At 44.2% G+C, this 19026-nt stretch overlaps 1 protein-coding gene across 1 annotated transcript; it reads left to right on the top strand.

The window, feature by feature from the left end:
• Window positions 1-1004: 1004 nt before the first annotated feature.
• POLR2D (RNA polymerase II subunit D) lies at window positions 1005-10545 on the top strand. The gene is made up of 4 exons (XM_030840321.2): window positions 1005-1107; window positions 3192-3372; window positions 7926-8021; window positions 9355-10545. Exons 1-4 carry the CDS (start codon window positions 1035-1037, stop codon window positions 9431-9433), a joined length of 429 nt encoding a protein of 142 aa, XP_030696181.1. The 5' UTR covers window positions 1005-1034; the 3' UTR covers window positions 9434-10545.
• Window positions 10546-19026: the final 8481 nt, after the last annotated feature.

Below are 19026 nucleotides of genomic sequence, written 5' to 3'. Positions count from 1 at the left end.
GCCACCAGGGAAGCCCCTCTTTTTTTAAATATTTATTTATTTATTTATTTATTTATTTATTTTTGGCTCCATTGGGTCTTCGTTGCTGCCGGCGGACTTTCTCTAGTTGCAGCGAGCAGGGTCTACTCTTCGTTGCGGGTGTGCGGGGCTTCTCGCTGCGGTGGCTTCTCTTTTTGCGGAGCATGGGCTCTAGGCACGCGGGCTTCAGTAGTTGTGGCACGCGGGCTCAGTAGTTGTGGCTCATGGCCTCTAGAGCGCAGGCTCAGTAGTTGTGGCGCACGGGCTTAGTTGCTCCGCGGCATGTGGGATCTTCCCGGACCAGAGATTCCAGGGATTGAACCCGTGTCCCCTGCATTGTCAGGCGGATTCTTAACCACTGCGCCACCAGGAAAGCCCCTGCTTACTTTTCTAAGTATCATCCAAATGTTCCAACAAGGCCTCTCAATATCACTATCCACATGTTGAGAATTATTGGAAAAATCCCACTACAAATCAAACATTTTAAATGCTTAAGGCATTGTAAGAAATTACACTGTATGTTTTCGGAGTCACCTACCCAGCTTCCCATCAACGACAGTTCCTTGGGTCGGTCAGCGCGTTACTGCATCTCATCTAATCCTTCCCTACGCCCTGGGAAGCAGGTATCGTCATCCACACTTCACCGGTGAGTTAGCTGAGGCTCAGAAAGGTCAAGTGACCAGTCTCCACGACGCGCGGCGAAGGGCGTACTGGAGAAGAGAAGGACGGTTTCTCCGGAAGCGACCAGCGCAAGATGCCCCTCGGCCCTCCGGGAACCCCCGTGACCTCGCGGCTCTGACCTGTCTCCGCTTCCTTAAGGGAAGCGCAAGGACGCTGCAAGTCCCTCGGCCCCGCCCGCCCCGTCGGGGTCCCGCCCACCCACCGAGGCCCCGCCCACCACTATGACCCGCCCATCCCCAATGGAGCCCCGCCCCGTCACCAAGACCACGCCCCTTCCTGGCCGCGGCTCAGCGCTTCCGCTTCCGGCGGTGTGGGCTGCTGTGCGCGGCAAGGTGATGGCGGCCGGTGGCAGTGATCCGCGGGCAGGCGACGTAGAGGAGGACGCCTCACAGCTCATCTTTCCCAAAGGTGCGGCCTGGGGCTGCCGGACTGCCCCTGTGGTCCTGCGTGGTCGCCGCAGGCCTGGGCAGGAGCGGCGAAGGGCAGGGAGGAGGGGGATGCGGGCCGGCAGGGCAAGGTGCCGCGGGAGCGGGCCAGCCGGAGTCCACGCCTGCAGCCCTGGAGCCGTCGGCGCCCAACTCCACACTGCCCCTGGGCGGCCTCTTGCTCCTGTTTAAGTAGTTTGTTTTATCCGATAAGCTGTGAAGTGTTGGAGGGATGTGTCAAAGATAAAGCTGGCACTAAAGGGGAAAGGACAGATTTTAATCAGTAATATACTATTGCAGTGGGACAGAGAGTCAAGCGTGGACTCATCTAAACTTCGATCTGTAGAGGTGACTGGGCATATTAAAGGGAGAATGAAGGAATAAGGAGCGGAGTGAGCGGGGCCTCAGTAGGGTCGGGGAAGTGAAAAATTACGAAAAGCGGGAAGCGGGGGGTTGGTCCATTTGAAACCCCTTTGGATTTGTTAACTGGCGTTTAACTCCTACCCTCCCACACCCCTCGCTCTGGGCTGGGACACAGGGGCCCTGTCTTCAAGTGTTGGCTGGAACAAACAGTTATTTTGGCAGCCTTCAGTTTTCATAAACAACCACTGTAAAGGGCTAGAGTCATCCCAGGGATGCGGCCTGGAGCTATTAGAAATCTAGTTAGTGTTTTAAATGCATTTATTTTATTTTTATTTATTTTTGGCTGCATTGGGTCTAAGTTGCTGCATGTGGGCTTTCTCTAGCTGTGGCGAGCGGGGGCTGCTCTTCGTTGCGCTGCGCGGGCTTCTCATTGCGTTGGCTTCTCTTGTTGCGGAGCACGGGCTCTAGGCGCGCGGGCTTCAGTAGTTGAGGCACGTGGGCTCAAGAGCTGTGGCACACGGGCTTAGTTACTCCGCGGCATGTGGGATCTTCCCAGACCAGGGATCGAACCCGTGTCCCCTGCATTGGCAGTCGGATTCTTAACCACTGAGCCACCAGGGAAGCCCTCGTCAAGTTTCTGTGGACCAAAGTTGAGTCCTTGGGGAGAAGAGGGCGACAGGAAAGAGCCTGGAGTTTGGTCAGGGAGAGAATCTTTGTCAGATGGCTGGGAGTAAAGCACGTTTTGCTATCAGAGAGCTTCCTCTTTGCAATGTGATGTGCTTAATTTGTAATTTAAAAACCCAAAATAAGTAGAAAGCTTAAGATTTTAAAGTATCATATCTTACAGGTACTGGAAAACACAAAATAAGTGGGGGAAGCCGTAACAGTACCCTTCTTTTAAAAAAAATTACTATATTCACAGTAAAACATGAAATTCCACACCTTTTCACCCAGAGGAAACGACCGTAAATAGTTTAGTGCTTATGCTTCCAAACTGTGCTCATTTATAAATATATACTTATACACTTTATTCTTTGCAAAAATAGAATTATGCTATAGAAATCATACAGCTTTTTAAAAATTTGATGATATATTGTGTAGAACTGTTCTATTCTTTCAAAGGGCTAGGTAGTACTTAATGGTTGTACCATAGTACTATTTATCTGTTGATAGACATATAGGTTGCTTCTAGTATTGTATTTTATAGACTCAAGGTGTAATACTCCCTTCCATAGGATAGCTTCATGGAAGTTTTGGGCATAATGGAAATATATGTTTGTTTTCTTTTTTATGGTGTAATAACTAAGAGGGAGATGGTTTTCTTAATTTCATGATAAATTAAACCAGTTTTTCATATTTAGGTTTTGTCTAGGTACTTTTTATTCAGGTTTTTGTTTGTTTATTTGTTTTTTAAATGCTGTACAGTTAGAAATTCCCTGGCAGTCCAGTGGCTAGGACTCGGCGCTCTCACTGCCGGGGGCCCCGAGTTCAATCCCTGGTCGGGGAACTAAGATCCCACAAGCCATGCGGCATGGCCAAAAAAAAAAAAAAAACCTGAAAAATACTGTACAGTTGCGGGATATTGAAGCCTCTGGATTTCTGCAGGGACGGAGACTTGCTGATAGTCTCAAAGGCAAAAGGAACGTTTAGAAGCTGACTTTTGGAGGAATATTTTCAGCTGACATTTATGCTTCTCACAAATAGAGTTTGAAACAGCTGAGACACTTCTAAATTCAGAAGTTCATATGCTTCTGGAGCATCGAAAGCAACAAAATGAGAGTGCAGAGGATGAACAGGAACTTTCTGAGGTCTTCATGAAAACTTTAAACTACACAGCCCGTTTCAGTCGTTTCAAAAACAGAGAGACCATTGCCAGTGTACGTAGGTGAGTGCTGAAAGAAAGTTTTATTAATCCAGACTATTAGACATCTGCACGTAGCATGCTGTTGCCGCCTCCCCCGCTCCTCCCGCCACCCCGTGGGCATCGTCTGTACGATTAATGTAAGTAAAATAATGTCTTCGTCAAAATTTTGAAATAGCTTATATGGTCAAAACCCTCCTTGGCCACCTTTTGCTGTACCCCAAATCCCAGTCACCTCCCTGCAGAGCGACTGCTGTCGGAAGTTTGTTGTTAGCCCTGCAGAGCTTGTCCCATACATCGGCATACACACCATAAACACACAGCATTGTTTTATTTTGCTTTTTTCTTTTGTTTAATAAAGTGGGCTTATTTATTATTTCCCTGATGTGTCCTAGAGATCTTGCTATGTTAATAAATATAAATCAGGAGCATTCTTTCTGGATCTTTGCTTGACCATTCAAAAGGTGACCGGCTTTTAGCATTTTTTCCTAAGGCATTGCTTCTCAAATTGGTTGGATGTGCTCTGGGAAACAGTGAGGTGCTGGGGTATATAGGAGGCCCCAGGGAAAACAAGAGCTGTTTTAGCATTTCTTTGATTTCTTCGAAGATGAACATTATCTCATGTGAACTAGATAATCATTTGATGTTCTGATATAATTTGAGCCACTAGAGAAGTCCATTTTTATAAACTGGGTGTCATCAGTGTTACTTGGTGGTATGGTTTAAAACATTTCTGCATTAAAGCAAACAGATACCAGTATATTGTGAAGTAAAACAAATGATATATATGATCTCTTTTTTCTAATACTTTAGTTGTATTTATTTATTTTTATTATTATTTATTTTGGCTGCACCACGCGGCATGCGAGATATTAGTTTCCCGACCAGGGATCGATCGAACCCGTGCCCTCTGCACTGGGAGCTCGGAGTCTTAACCATTGGACCACCAAGGAAGTCCCTGAATTATTGAAATAAATCATGAGACTTAAATCCTTGCAGTTGCAGAAAGTCATTTGTGCCTATGCCCCCGAGTTGGTTGTGGGTACTTGTTTGCTCTACTCTGGTGAAATGTTTGAGAAGTACTGTCCTAAGGAAAAGCAAGTGGACAAAAAGATGTATATATGCAAATATTCTTCAGAGAGCTATTAATAATAGTCACAGTTTTAAAAAAAACTAAATATTCAACAGTAATTAAATAAATTGTGGTAAATCCATTTGATGGACTACTATATATTTTGTTTGTTTGTTTGTTCTTTTCGGTACGCGGGCCTCTCACTGTTGTGGCCTCTCCCGCTGCGGAGCACAGGCTCCGGACGCGCAGGCTCAGCGGCCATGGCTCACGGGCCCAGCCGCTCCGCGGCATGTGGGATCTTCCCGGACCGGGGCACGAACCCGTGTCCCCTGCACCGGCAGGCGGACTCTCAACCACTGCGCCACCAGGGAAGCCCTGGACTACTATATTGTCATTGAAAATTATGATAGAAAATGAAATTGAAGGATGTTCACATAATTTAGGTGTGCAGAAAATGAAGTGATAAAGCTGTATATGAAGTATAGCCTGTTCTGAAAAGTGTGGGTGTATGCATGGGGAAAAGATTACGTACAAAACTGCAAAGTGTTGAACCAAAAAGATGACTTGAATAAATGAAGGTGGACTTAGAACAGATACAAATCCAAATCTATTATGTTTTATATGAGTCCAGTGTATGGCAAAGATGGTACTGTAAGTTACTGGGAAAATATTTTTAAATGAAGTTGTAACTCTGTATACCTTATACCAAAATAATTACTGAAGGAATTAAGGATTTAAATGTAAACTATGATGCATAAAAGTGCTATGTGATAACTTGAGTGAATATACAGTTTTGGCTGTAGTTAGTAGGACTTTAAATGAGGGGAAACTTCTTAGTTTCTTAGTTGAGAAACTTAGTTGAGTAAGTAAATGATTCTTAGTTGAGTAAGTAAATGAATTTACATAAATATCTTGAAATAAAGTGCCATAAGTAAAATCTAAGTATGAATAAACTGGGAAGAGGATTGATGTCCTTAATGTTAAGAGCTCTAACAGATAATCAAGAGATGACACCCAGTTTATAAAAATGGATTTAAGGGCTTCCCTGGTGGCGCAGTGGTTGGGAGTCCGCCTGCCGATGCGGGGGACACGGGTTCGTGCCCCTGTCCGGGAGGATCCCGCATGCCGAGAAGCGGCTGGGCCCGTGAGCCATGGCCACTGAAGCTGCGTGTCCGGAGCCTGTGCTCCGCAACAGGAGAGGCCACGACAGTGAGAGGCCCACATACTGCAAAAAAAAAAAAAAAAAGGATTTATTAGTCTCTAATGACTTGATTTATGTCAGAACTTCAAATGACTATCTAATTCAAATGAAATAATGTTCATCTTCTAGGAAATCAAAGAAATGCTAAAATAGCTAAGTAGGTTTAAAAAGAATGGGAAACCTGGGACTTCCCTGGTGGTCCAGTGTTAAAGAATCCGCCTTCCAATGCAGGGGACTCGGGTTCGACCCCTGGTCGGGGAACTAAGATCCCACATGCCACGGGGCGGCTAAGCCCGCGCGGCACAACTACTGAGCCCGCACGCCGCAACTACTGAGCCCATTTGCCTCAACTAGAGAGAAGCCTACGTGCTACAAACTACAGAGCCCGTGCGCCCTGGAGCCTGCGCGCCACAACTAGAGAGAGAAAAACCAGCATGCCACAGCTAGAGAGAAGCCCACATGCTGCAATGAAGAGCCCACGTGCCACAACGAAAGATGCTGCCACGAAGATCCTGCGTGCTGCAACGAAGACCTGACGCAGCCAAAAAAAAAAAAGAATGGGAAACCTAGTGTAAGAAGTAGGGGAAACAGGCACCATCTTTTATTGCTGGTGGCAGTGTAGTGTATATTGGTAAAGCCCTTTTAGGGCACTGTCTCTCAGAAAGAAGCCATCCAGTTATATCGTATCCTTTGACTGAATAATTCTGCTTCCAGGAATTTATCTTTAAAGCACAAAGTAATCAATCAAGTGCACAAAGAAGTATACGTTTACAATGATGTCTAGAATGATGAATAATTGGAAACAACAGAAATGTTCAACAGCAGGAAATTTGATATATAAATTTATGGCACAACCTTTCAGTGCAATGCCATGTTCAAGGTAAAGTTATGTGTGTACTAATATGGAAAACAGCTTCTGTATTGTTGAGTGAAAAAAGGCCAGTTAAAGACTAACATTTGTTATAATTCCTTTTGGGGTTTTGTTTTGTTTTGTTTGTTTATTTGTTTTTAATTATGGAAAGGGCGGTTGGACTCTCTATGAAAATGTTAACACTGGTTATTTCTGGGTAGAATTTCAGGTTATTTTCCCATGTTGGGGTTTTGTAGGGGTTTTTTTGGTATTTTTTATAAATGAATATGTGTTCATTTTACAACAGATCCCTCCGTATAATACATACACTACATTATGAACCTCTGCCTGTGTAACTAAGTTTACAGTATTTTCTTTACAAAATGGAAATAGCTTTATTAGGTGACGAAAAGTTACAAAACAGAATGAGTGAGTTTGTATTCTAAAACATAGAAAGACGTTTGGAATGGCATACTAATATGGTAACATTGACTTTGTTTAGGTAGTGACTTTCATTTTTCTGTCTTTATTTTCTCAATTTTGAACAATAACTAATAGGCTTGTAGTCAAGTGGTAAGGACAGGAAATGTTTATTTCTGAACAGGTAATTAAGGTCCTCTCTGAAACCAGATTTACCATGGACGACCTCTGTTTTAAGAAGTCGATATGTGAGAATCCAGGATATGATTTGTATTGATGATGTTCTTTTTTACAGCTTGAACTAGAAGTACATTTAAAATAAGATGCAGTTTATACATAGATTTGTACAAAGTAAGATATGCTTGTATTTGTTTATTTTTTAGATACTTTTTTTTTTTTTGCGGTATGCGGGCCTCTCACTGTTGCGGCCTCTCCCGTTGCGGAGCACAGGCTCCGGACGCGCAGGCTCAGCGGCCATGGCTCACGGGCCCAGCCTCTCCGCGGCATGTGGGATCTTCCCGGACTGGGGCACGAACCCGTGTCCCCTGCACCGGCAGGCGGACTCTCAACCACTGCGCCACCAGGGAAGCCCTTAGATACATTTAAAAGAGAATTTTCTTCAAGTCAAGATGCCTGGTAGATGGGGGACATCTGACATCATGTGTTTGACATAAAATTAATAACAAAGGAAGCAAAGAACAGTGGTAGGAAGAGCAAAGAGCAACAGAATAAATTCTCGGGGGAAAGCTTGTATAGTCCTCGAGGTACATAGCAGTTTCTCAGAAGTTATCATCGCAAGCATTCTTTGCCTTGGTGTGCTTTCACTGTCTCTGCCTGATTTCGTTGTAGCTTCCTGTTCTCCAGGAAGAGGAACAGGAAGTGATTTGAAAGTGGTATTTTGCAGCAAACCTAACCATAATGGGAAGATTGCAAGTGCTTTATTTTTCCTCTTCCTTGCTAGCTACATTTGATGCCCTTTTTCCTATTCATCATTGTTTGATTTTGTTTGTCTTGATTTTCTTCCCTGTGATCAGCTTGCTGCTCCAGAAGAAGCTTCATAAGTTTGAGTTGGCCTGTTTAGCCAACCTTTGTCCAGAGACTGCTGAGGAGTCCAAGGCTCTGATCCCAAGGTTAGGACTGGTTGTGAAAAGCTCTGTGTGTATTGGATAAATTCTTACAAGTAGAATTACTGTGTCTAAAAGCTGTGTGCATTTAAAATCTAGATAGATATCACCAACGTTGGATGGGTGCCTTTGTAATGAGATTGATGGTTTTATAGCACACCAATTGTTGGCAAAAATGTGAAACAGCTGAAACTCTGGTATACTGATGATAGGAGTGCAAATTAGTATGGTCACTTTGGAGAGCAGTTTGGCTACATCCAGTAAAGCTAAAGATGAATATACCCCATGAGCCCAAAATACATTCCTGGGTACGTGTCCTAAAAGCAACGCATACGTAGTTTAAAAGAAGACGTGTATTCCAATGTTTATTGCTGCATTGTTAGTGATAGCAAAAACTGGACAACAGTCAAGACTGGAGAAATAAATCATTGTATGATCATATAATGTTTATTATATAGCAGTGAAAAAACTAGTGAACTAGGACAACGTGGAATAATGTCAACAAATGCCAAATTGAATTTTGAGTGAAAAAATTGCAGAAGGATACATACAATACGATGCCATTTCTTTTTTTTTTTTTTTTTCCCGTACGCGGGCCTCTCGCTGTTGTGGCCTCTCCCGTTGCGCAGCACAGGCTCAGCGGCCATGGCTCACGGGCCCAGCCACTGCGCGGCATGTGGGATCTTCCCAGACCGGGGCACAAACCCGTGTCCCCTGCATCGGCAGGCGGACTCTCAACCACTGCGCCACCAGGGAAGCCCTACGATTCCATTTCTTATAGTTTAAAACCAGTACTGCATATTGCTTGTAGATACATTTACATATACTATAGTAAATATTAATATAAAAGTACATGTAGGGATGATGAATACCAAATTTAGGATAATGGTTACTTCTGGGGAAGGAAGAAAAGGAATTGGAATAGGGGAGCACACACAGAGCCATCGATTTGTGTCTGTCATATTTATTAAAGAATCAAGGGGAGAGGGAATTCCCTGGCGGTCCAGTGGTTAGGACTCCGAGCTTCTACTGCAGGGGGTCTGGGTTCAATCCCTGGTCGGGGAACTAAGATCTTGCAGGCCACACAGTGTGGCAAAAAAAAAGGGAATCAGGTGGGGATGACTTTTAAAATGAGCTTATTTTCTATACCATTTATATGTTTGAAGTACTTCATAATGTTTTTTAAAGGAAAGAAGTAAGAGTTGCAATGTAAAGGTGTCAGCGTTTAGGGGTAAGCGGAGAGGTGGGCCAGTGGTGCTGGAAAATTAGCACACACGAAAGAAAAGGCCGGGGAGCACTGTCGCTGCGACACTCACTTTTTTTGTTTTCCTTCTTGTAGCCTGGAGGGGCGGTTTGAAGATGAGGAGCTACAGCAGATTCTTGATGACATCCAGACCAAGCGCAGCTTTCAGTATTGACCTCCAGATACCACTGCTGCTGGGGGACACATCACATCCCCAGCACAGCGCTGCTGGCCCAGGATCCAGGGCTGACTTGCACAGAAAATCTATTGCAGAAGACACTTGGGCGTCCTTTGGATAGAACAACCCAGTGCTTGGTCTTGGTTTAGGTTGCTGTTTCAGGCTCGACCGTTGGACGCTGATGGCCAGCATAACCTTGGAGAGGCCTTGCAGTGGCTGCCTGAGCTTGCCTCTGGGAAGGGTGAGGTGGGGTGATGTGCATCTAAGCCACACTGCTGACGCCTCACATCACGGTCTTTGGCCCTTGTGTTATTTTTGATTCCTACTATTTCATGTTTTAATTTCAGTGTGTTCATAGTTTTTGAAGCTATACTAGAACATGTAAAACTGGTATGGGAAACAGTATCCCCTAAATGCAAAAAGAGCAATTAAACGAGACCTGTATCGTTGTTTGAAATTCTTAAAGAGAGGGTGATAGCGCCTTGGCGTCATTGTGCTTAACCAGGAGACAGGGAAGAGCTGCCGCGAAGAGTAGTCACGCCTGAGGGTGACTGCTGAGTGCTGTGGGGCACACAGCCTTGAGGTGGGCAAGCACCGTGCCGTTCTTCTTGGATTGCTGCACAGCAGAGATTTGGAGTAAGTGGTCTTTAAGCACTTACTGTGTCACTGCCGCATTCAGATTTTTCCTTCCTGGGCCAGATGTGAAGGAGTGAGCACTTCATAGTGTCCTCATATGGGGCATCGGGTCCAAACCTCTGGCCTCCTGCTTAGCAGCAGGTGTTCTGGGATGGAGGAGACATGGGAGGAGGGCGCCTGCCACTTCCCGAGCCACTACAGTGGCCTCACTCCATCTGAGGCTAGTTGCGGAGAAAACACTTTAATTACTAAACACTGCGGCTCTGAATTTTCTGAAGGGAAATATGCCTGTTTTCTTCACAATTTGGTGATTTTTCTTTGAGGCACTTGTTGGCTCCAAGTGAATTCAGGGTCCAGCGAAAAGGCTGGGGAAAGAACAAAGCTGCCTTTAAAAGTCAAGGTGGTTTTATGTCAGCTGCTGACTAAGGCAAAAATAAAATTTCTTTAATAAAGTCTTTCAGTTTCTGAAATGACATGGTTTCTGAGTTACCAACATTCTTGATCATTATTTGAAGGAAATGTCATTCATACCTCAATTAAAGAAGCATTTGAGGAAATAGTCTTTTCATCCTTGGGCAACTTTACTTCTTTGAGACTCAGTGTTCTCAATTGTAAAATGTGGATAATAGTTTCTATTCCACAGATGTTTTTAAAGATTGAATGAGAAAATTATTAAAAAGAGCCTATTGGTGTCTGACATACACTATACCCCAGTAAATGTTAGCTGTTATAGTCAGCTTGCTTTGTAGAAATTAGTGCAAGGGGGACTTCCCTGGCGGTCCAGTAGTTAGGACTCTGCGCCTTCACTGCCGAGGCCCCTGGTTCAATTCCTGGTCAAGGAACTAAGATCCCACAAGCCATGTGGCACAGCCCAAAAAAAAAAAAAAAAAAGAAATTAGTGCAAGGAATTGGTAGCATACCCACTGGTACTGGCATCAGACTATGAAAACAAACCCAACTGCCTTACTCAAAGTCTGCAGAATTATCTTTTAAGAGAGTCAGTTCCATGGTTGGCACCAGGCAATGAAACAAAAAGAACAGGCCTGGATGGCAGACCCGAGCTGTAATCCAGGCCGCGTGTGCTCGGTGGCAGGAGCAGGGCGGTGCTACCACCTCCACCGGGTGCCCGCCTGTGAGCCACCTGGGAGTATTAAACTGTGCAAAGTGCCCGGCATATAGTTAGGCACTAATAAATGGCAGGTAGTAAGGCAACTAGAAGCAGTTTAAAACAACAACTCATACTGGGGGATTACATGTAAAAGCAGCCTCATGCCATGTTACAGACTCAAAGCCTGGTCTGTGCCTTCTGGTCAGGGTTCTGTCTAGTCCTGGACAGCAGCTCACTGTCCAGTGAACAGGAGGCCCTGCAAAATCTTTAATCATCTGTGAAACATCGTTAGACTCACTGCACCGTTTGCAAAAGCAGAATTCAAAACAAAGATGTCGTAGGGGCTTCCCTGGTGACGCAGTGGTTGAGAATCCACCTGCCAATGAAGGGACACGGATTCGAGCCCTGGTCTGGGAGGATCCCACATGCCACGGAGCAGCTGGGCCCGTGAGCCACAACTACTGAGCCTGCGCGTTTGGAGCCTGTGCTCCACAACGGGAGAGGCCGCGACAGTGAGAGGCCTGCGCACCGCGATGAAGAGTAGCCCCTGCTCGCCACAACTGGAGAAAGCCCTTGCACAGAAACGAAGACCCAACACAGCCAAAAATAAATAACTAAATTAATTAATTTTTAAAAAAAGATGTCATGTTGTCAAAGCCTCACTTCACCAGAAAGCTACATTAACCAGAAAAGCTTTTCTGAAAGCTCTCGTCATCTTGGTTTTATAAAAATGTATTAAACTTGAGTCTTGAAAAAGCATTACTGGATGGGGCTTGAGCACAAGCCATTCTTACTAAAAATTACTGTTTTAAGCTTATTTCTAAAACCATTGAAGCCTACACAAAGACTTCTGTGTGAATAATCATTGCAGCGTTATTCATAATAGCTGGAAAGTGGAAACAATTCCCGTGTCCACCAGTTAGTGATTTGGTCAGCAAAGTCTGATACAGCCATACAGTGGAATACTTTTTAGCAATAAAAAGGAATGAACTAAAAAAACAAAAACCCGAAGCATTGAAGCCCACAGGATATGCCAGTGGGGTGACATTTTTTCAATTTTTTATTGTGAAAAATTTTAAGCACAGAAAAGCTGAAAGATTAGAGCATTGATCATACCTATGTTTTTCAGCTGCATTTAACAGGTAATGTTTGTCATACTTGCTTTATTATATTTTTCTAGGAAGCATATGAAAGCAGACAGCATGACACTTCATTGAAAATTGAAGCATGCATTTTAAAAATACACTTTCCTCTGTTAAGTACAACTGTTGCACTTAGGAATATTGACAAGCATTTCCTGATAACTTAATATTCAGTTCAAACTTCTCCTGAGGAGGGTTCTGGGCCAGTAGTCAGTCCCAGTGTTGGTATAATTTAGTATATAAAATCAATCGTCATAAAGGATCTAAATATTGAAATTGAAATATTGAAGAAATACATGTGGCTACTGCCCTCAAGTTGCTGGACGAAAATACCCGTTTGCAAGCCCTAGGTGAAAAGTGGGCCTAGACAGAGTTCAGGCCCTAAACAGTGATCGGTAATGTGTCTGCCTGTGGCTCTCCGTGCCTGTTCCTTCAGCAGCAGCAGGAGGGCAGTTTGGGACTAAACAGGCAGAAAGTGTGAGTGGCGACAGCAGGGTGAAGGTAGGTCTGTCTACTGGAATCACGTTCAGACTTGGGTTCTGTGCACCTCGCTCCCTTTGCGTGGCTCCCAGGGGGTGCTAAGTAGTGAGTGTTGAGTAAATACACTGCCCCCGTTTGCCGAAGGTCGACTTGGAGTGCAGGGAGAACGAGAATGTACCTGAAATAATACAGTTGAAGGAGAGGACTTTGTGAGGGGGCGGCGGGGAGGTGGGGAAGCAGCCCAGAAGACACCTGGGAATTTTGGAAGACAAGGCAGAGCTGCCCAACAGAACTTTCTGCAAGGTAGGAATATTCCTTATCTGCACTGTCCAGTGCGGTGGCTGCCTGCCACAGGTAGCCCTGGAGCACTTGAGGCTAGTGTCACTGGATTGAGGAACCGAACTTAAGTAGACAGCAACACAGAAAGAATTGGTCACATAGGCTAGTTTCCATTCAGTCAACTTTCTAGCTGTCTCAGTTGGGATAGAGGCATTTACAGAACTGGCTGTGCTTGAGCCTTCTTTGCAAGCAGCTTTTATTTATGCATGCATGCTTCACCAGGTCTTAGTTTCAGCATGTGGACTCTTCGCTGCAGCTTGTGGGATCTAGTTCCCTGACCAGGGATCGAACCCAAGCCCCCTGCACTGGGAGTCTTAACCACCGGACCACCAGGGAAGTCCCATGAACTGTAAATTTTATTTAAGTTTTAAATTTAAAAATTTAGATAGTCACATGTAGCTAGTGGTTACTGTAGTGGACAACACAGCTCTTAGCTCCCAACACAAATGTCCCGCAAACCACTGAGCGTTACAGCAAGACTGACAGTGCTCACAGGAGGAGCAGTAATAATGGGAGAGCATTCATCCAAATGGGGTCCCCAGAGTTTGGAAGTCCAAAGATGTATATCACTTTCTACGTATCACTGAATCCAATTTTTGTGTATAATACACATTCTCTTTTTAAAAATCTGCCTCTTTAGTACTTATGCTCAAGGACAAAATTATGAAGGCTGTTTTAAGGAAACATTTGGGAATAGTGAAAAGATGAATGCCCCATCTTGTGGTGAGAACCTCTTTCCTAATTAATTCTGCCTTTTCAGTAGGCTGATAACTTGTACGTTGAATTTAAAAAAGCAAAACTCCAAGGTTTATTACCTTTTAAGGCTTCTGATATTTATATTTTGTAATTCTACTAATAAATATGGTCCAGGCACAGGTTACTCCCGGATTCACAGACTGATGTCCTTTTAAATTCAGACTAACCTGTACCTCCTGAGCCATATCAACACCAGCCCGTGTCTGCATGTGTCCTAAATACATTCCCCTTGTTAATAGGGAACTTAACAGTTCTCCATATTCAAAGGCAATTGAAATTAGAAGATATTTGACAAGCAATACTTTCTATACTTAATGATAGAAGAAATAAAAAAGACTTGATTACATAATTTTAAATTGTGTAAAATCACTAGAAAGGCAATTGAGAGAAAATTTATAGCAGAGAAGACGAGCAAAGGGTGAAGATGTTTATAAAGAGCTTTTAAAAATAAACTTTAACATCTTAGGGCCCCAATTTCAAAAAGGATAAAGCATATCGACACAAGTTACATCCAATTACCAAATTAATGGGGAAACGTTCACCCTAATTAGTTTTCAAAGGTATCTAAAATGAGGTGATGTTTTTCTCATTAAAAATGTACAAAAGGGGCTTCCCTGGTGGCGCAGTGGTTAAGAATCCGCCTGCCAATGCAGGGGACACGGGTTCAAGCTCTGGTCTGGGAAGATCCCACATGCCGCGGAGCAACTACGCCCGTGTGCCACAACTACTGAGCCTACGCTCTAGAGCCCACGAGCCACAACTACCGAGCCTGCGAGCCACAACTACTGAATCCCGTGCTCCGCAACAAGAGAAGCCACCACTCACCGCAACTAGAGAAAGCCTGTGTGCAGCAACAAAGACCCAGTGCAGCCAAAAATAAATAAATAAAATAAATTTATAAGAAAAAAATGTACAAAAGAATGCCCTCTATTTACATGTAGTGAGCAACTTCTTTGTGTCAGTTGCTATTCTGTACGCATGAGGATACAGAGACAAAGAATGCCAGCTTTCAGAGTGCTGCCTCAGTGGGACAAATAAAAACATACTTCGTGCTTAAAGTCTTTACACTCCTGAGTAATACAAGGACCACAAAATCAGGTCTTCCCTGGTGGCGCAGTGGTTAAGAATCCGCCTGCCAATGCAGGGAACATGAGTTCACTCCCTGGTCCGGGAATATCCCACATGCCGCAGAGCAACTAAGCCCATGTGCCAGAACTACTGAGCCTGTGCTCTAGAGCCTGCGAGCCACAACTACTGAGCCCGGGTGCTGCAACTATTGAAGGCTGAGCGCCTAGAGCTCATGCTCCGCAACATGAGAAGCCACGCACCGCAACGAAGAGCAGCCCCCACTCGCTGCAACTAGAGAAAGCCCACACACAGCAACAAACACCCAATGCAGCCAAAACTAAAAATAAATAAAAATTAAAAAATAAAGGACCAACAAAATCACCCCTGAGCACCCACTCCCACCTCTCTTTATGCTGTAGTTTGTTTTTTTTTTGTCCAGGACTTTAGTTTGACTCTGTTTTTAATTACCCCCAACACACACACACACACACACACACACACACACACACACACACACACAATGTTGTACAGTCAATGCAGGGATTTATCCACTTTTTTTTCTGATTTTAAAATTTATTATAAGGTTGTAGTCTCAAGACAAAGTGATATGGGTAAAGGGTAGAGAAATAGATCAGTGGAACAGAATAGAATCCACAAGAGACCCATGCGTATATGATTAAATGATTTTGGATAAAGTTGCTAGGGCAATCCCACTGGAAAATGAAAGCTTTTTTTTTTCAGAAAATAACTTTTAATTTTATACTGTAGTATAGTTGATTAACAATGTTGTGTTCGTTTCAGGTATATAGCAAAGTGATTCAGTTATACATACATATGTATCTATTCTTTTTTCACATTCTTTTCCCATTATCCACATTTTTACCAACTTATTTGCTCATTGTTGCATCTATGCATCTCCCCTTCCTCCTGGGTTCAGTTTTATTTTTCACAAAGCTGCTCCTTTGGTAGTTTTTGAATAAGAGTACGAGAGTAAACATTCTCAGCCTTTCTTTGGCCAAATATGTCCTTCACCCTGATTTTGAGTAGTAGTTGTAGAATTCCATATTCTACATAGACACTAACTTTCCAGAGTACTTTGAGGATGCTATTTGTTTCTGGTAAGATTTCTGACAGTCTTAATGTTCCTTTGTAAATAATCTGTTTTTCTAATTGCTTTCATGATTTCTTTCTTGTTTTTTGTGTTTTATAATTTCACTACAAGGTGTCTAGGAATGGATTCAGTTTTATTTACTCTCTTTGGGAATTGTGTTGCTTCTGCCTGTGGATTCATGTCCTCTGTGATTTGGGGCAGTTCTTAGTTGTTGCCACTTTAACTGCACCTTCTTTCCATGCTCCCTTCTCTCTCCCTCTTGATTTTTTTTTTTTTTTTTTTTTTTTTTTTGGCTGTGCCCTGCAGTTCCTCAACCAGCTTCTGGGATCTTGGTTCCTCAAACAGTTGCCTGGGGCACTGGACCACCAGGGAATTACCCACAGAGGTTTTTTTTTAACAGCTTTTTTGAAGTATAATTTACATACCATTAAAGTTCACTCATTTAGAGTTTACAAATTAATGGTCTTTAGTATATTCACAGAACTGTGAAGCCATCACAACAGTCTAAGTGTAGAACATTCCATTATTTCAAAGAGAAGCTTGTACCATTATCAGTCACTTCCCCTCCCCTATTCCCACCCTCCCCAGCCCTGTCCACTGATTCTTATTTGACTATAGTTTTCTATTTCACGTATTTCAACTCGGGTCCAAATCAGAGTGTTCTTTTTTCCATAGTGTCTTGTTCTTTCATCATGGTTTCTATTTCTTCTTTCATAACTTAAGACATATTTAATGTATATTCTCTTTCAGACTGGTTATCTCAAGTTCTTGTTCTCCATTTGTTTTGTAATTATTTTGATTTTTAATGGGGATTGCTTTTACTATGGAAATGTGCCTGCGTTTGTTTGTAGGAGTGTTTCTAACAGAGGGGTCTGCACTTCTCCCAGGCCTGTAGTATCAATAGCCTGGGAATACTTCTTCCAATAATTTCTCCGCTTAGGGATTCCCACAACATGGAACGTGCAGTGTAAATCTGAATTCAAACCCATATGTGGCACAAGTTTCAGGTTTTGATTCCTCAGATGAGACTTTTTTTTTTAACCTGGAGCCATGAATAATGACAAGCATCCTTGTCTTCCTGGGCCTCTGGGCAGAGCCTATCTTTTACTGACGTGACAGTCTTTCAAGTTCCTGGCTTTATGGAGGGGGCCCAGCCCACCTGGAGGCTAACCTGAAGCCTCTAGCTAATCAGACCTCATGCCACCTCTCTGACCCCAGCCAAGATTGCTGTCGTGTCACTTGGAACTTCACTCTGGCTTTCAGTTCCCAATTTTTGTTTTAATTAATTAATTTATTTGTTTATGGCTGCGTTGGGTCTTTGTTGCTGTGCACGTGGGCTTTCTCTAGTTGCAGCAAGCGGGGGCTACTCTTCATTGTACGCTCTACTCTTCAAATAAATAAACAAATAAATTTATTAAAAAAAAAAAAGAAGAAGGCAGGCAGAACCCGGGGACACAGAGGGCAGCCCTGTAGGCTCCTAGGCTTGGTTCTGCCAAGACAAGTGTCTCTGGGTTCCTTTTAATACAGATATCACTGTGACTAGCGGGCCTCACTCTGCTTTATCCACAGTGTGTGTTCGTGTCAGCACGTATCCATGTCTCCAAGCTTTATACGGAACATTTCATAAACTTGACAGTGCTATTGCAATGAACAGGTGATTTACCAGAGAGGGAGGTCTGAGAGAAGACAAGGTATGAAATAGTCATTTTAGAGAGTGGCAGGTTGAAGGACCAGGGGGATGAATGTAGTCAGTCGTCTTGAAAGCCCTAAGGCTGTCCATACAAAGCTACTACAAGTGCTAGAAACCCAACAAAAGTACAAAAAGGGGGACTTCTTAATAGGGTAATGGCTTCATTGAAATGAAATTGAACTTCCAAGCCTCAGGAAGAGCAGGAACACATGCCATGAGTCTCCTCTTGGTCTCTGCTTGTTTCTTTCTTTTCTTTTTTAATATTTATTTATTTGGCTGCGCCGGGTCTTAGCTGCGGCATGCAAACACTCAGTTTCAGCATGTGGGATCTAGTTCTCTGACCAGGGATCAAACTTGGGCCCCCTGCATTGGGAGCGTGAAGTCTTAGCCACTGGACCACCAGGGAAGTCCCTCTGCTTTTTTTTTTTTTTAAATATAAATTTATTTTTGGCTGGGTTGGGTCTTCGTTGCTGTGCACAGGCTTTCTCTATTTGCGGCGAGTGGGGGCTACTCTGTTGTGGTGCACAGGCTTCTCATTGCAGTGGCCTCTCTTGTTGCGGAGCATGGGCTCTAGGCGTGCAGGCTTCGGTAGTTGGGACACACGGGCTCAGTAGTTGTGGCTCGTGGGCTCTAGAGCGCAGGCTCAGTAGTTGTGGTGCATGGGCTTAGTTGCTCCGCAGCATGTGGGATCTTCCTGGACCAGGGCTCGAACCTATGTCCCTTGCATTGTTGGCAGGCGGATTCTTAACCCCTGCACCGCCAGGGAAGTCCCCCTCTGCTTGTTTCTTTATATCAACTCTGCTCTCTTGTTCCCGCCTGCCTTCTTCCATATAGCAAAGAACAGGCTTCTAACTGCTCATGGGTTTCGTTATCTTGACCTTCTGCCACCCGAGAGGGGCTGGGATCAGGCTCTGTTTGGACCCAGATTCAGCAATCCCAGGGAAGGGCTTTGAATAACCTGGTTTGTGTCTGGTGCCCACCCTGGAGGTGCTCATGGAGACAGGAATCTATAAAAACACTGCAGGGACTTCCCTGGTGGCAGGGTGGTTAAGAATCTACCTGCCAATGCAGGAGACATGGATTCGATCCCTGGTCCGGGAAGATCCCACATGCCGCGGAGCAACCAAGCCCCTGCGCCACAACTACTGAGCCTGTGCTCTAGAGCCTGTGAGCCACAACTACTGAGCCCGCATCCCGCAACTACTGAAGCCTGCGCGCCTGGAGCCCGTGCTCTGCAACGGGAGAAGCCACCGCAGTGAG

This window comes from Globicephala melas, chromosome 7 (genome assembly GCF_963455315.2).
Source record: "Globicephala melas chromosome 7, mGloMel1.2, whole genome shotgun sequence".
Lineage (NCBI taxonomy): Eukaryota > Metazoa > Chordata > Mammalia > Artiodactyla > Delphinidae > Globicephala > Globicephala melas.
This window is presented reverse-complemented; position numbering and strand designations above follow the sequence as displayed.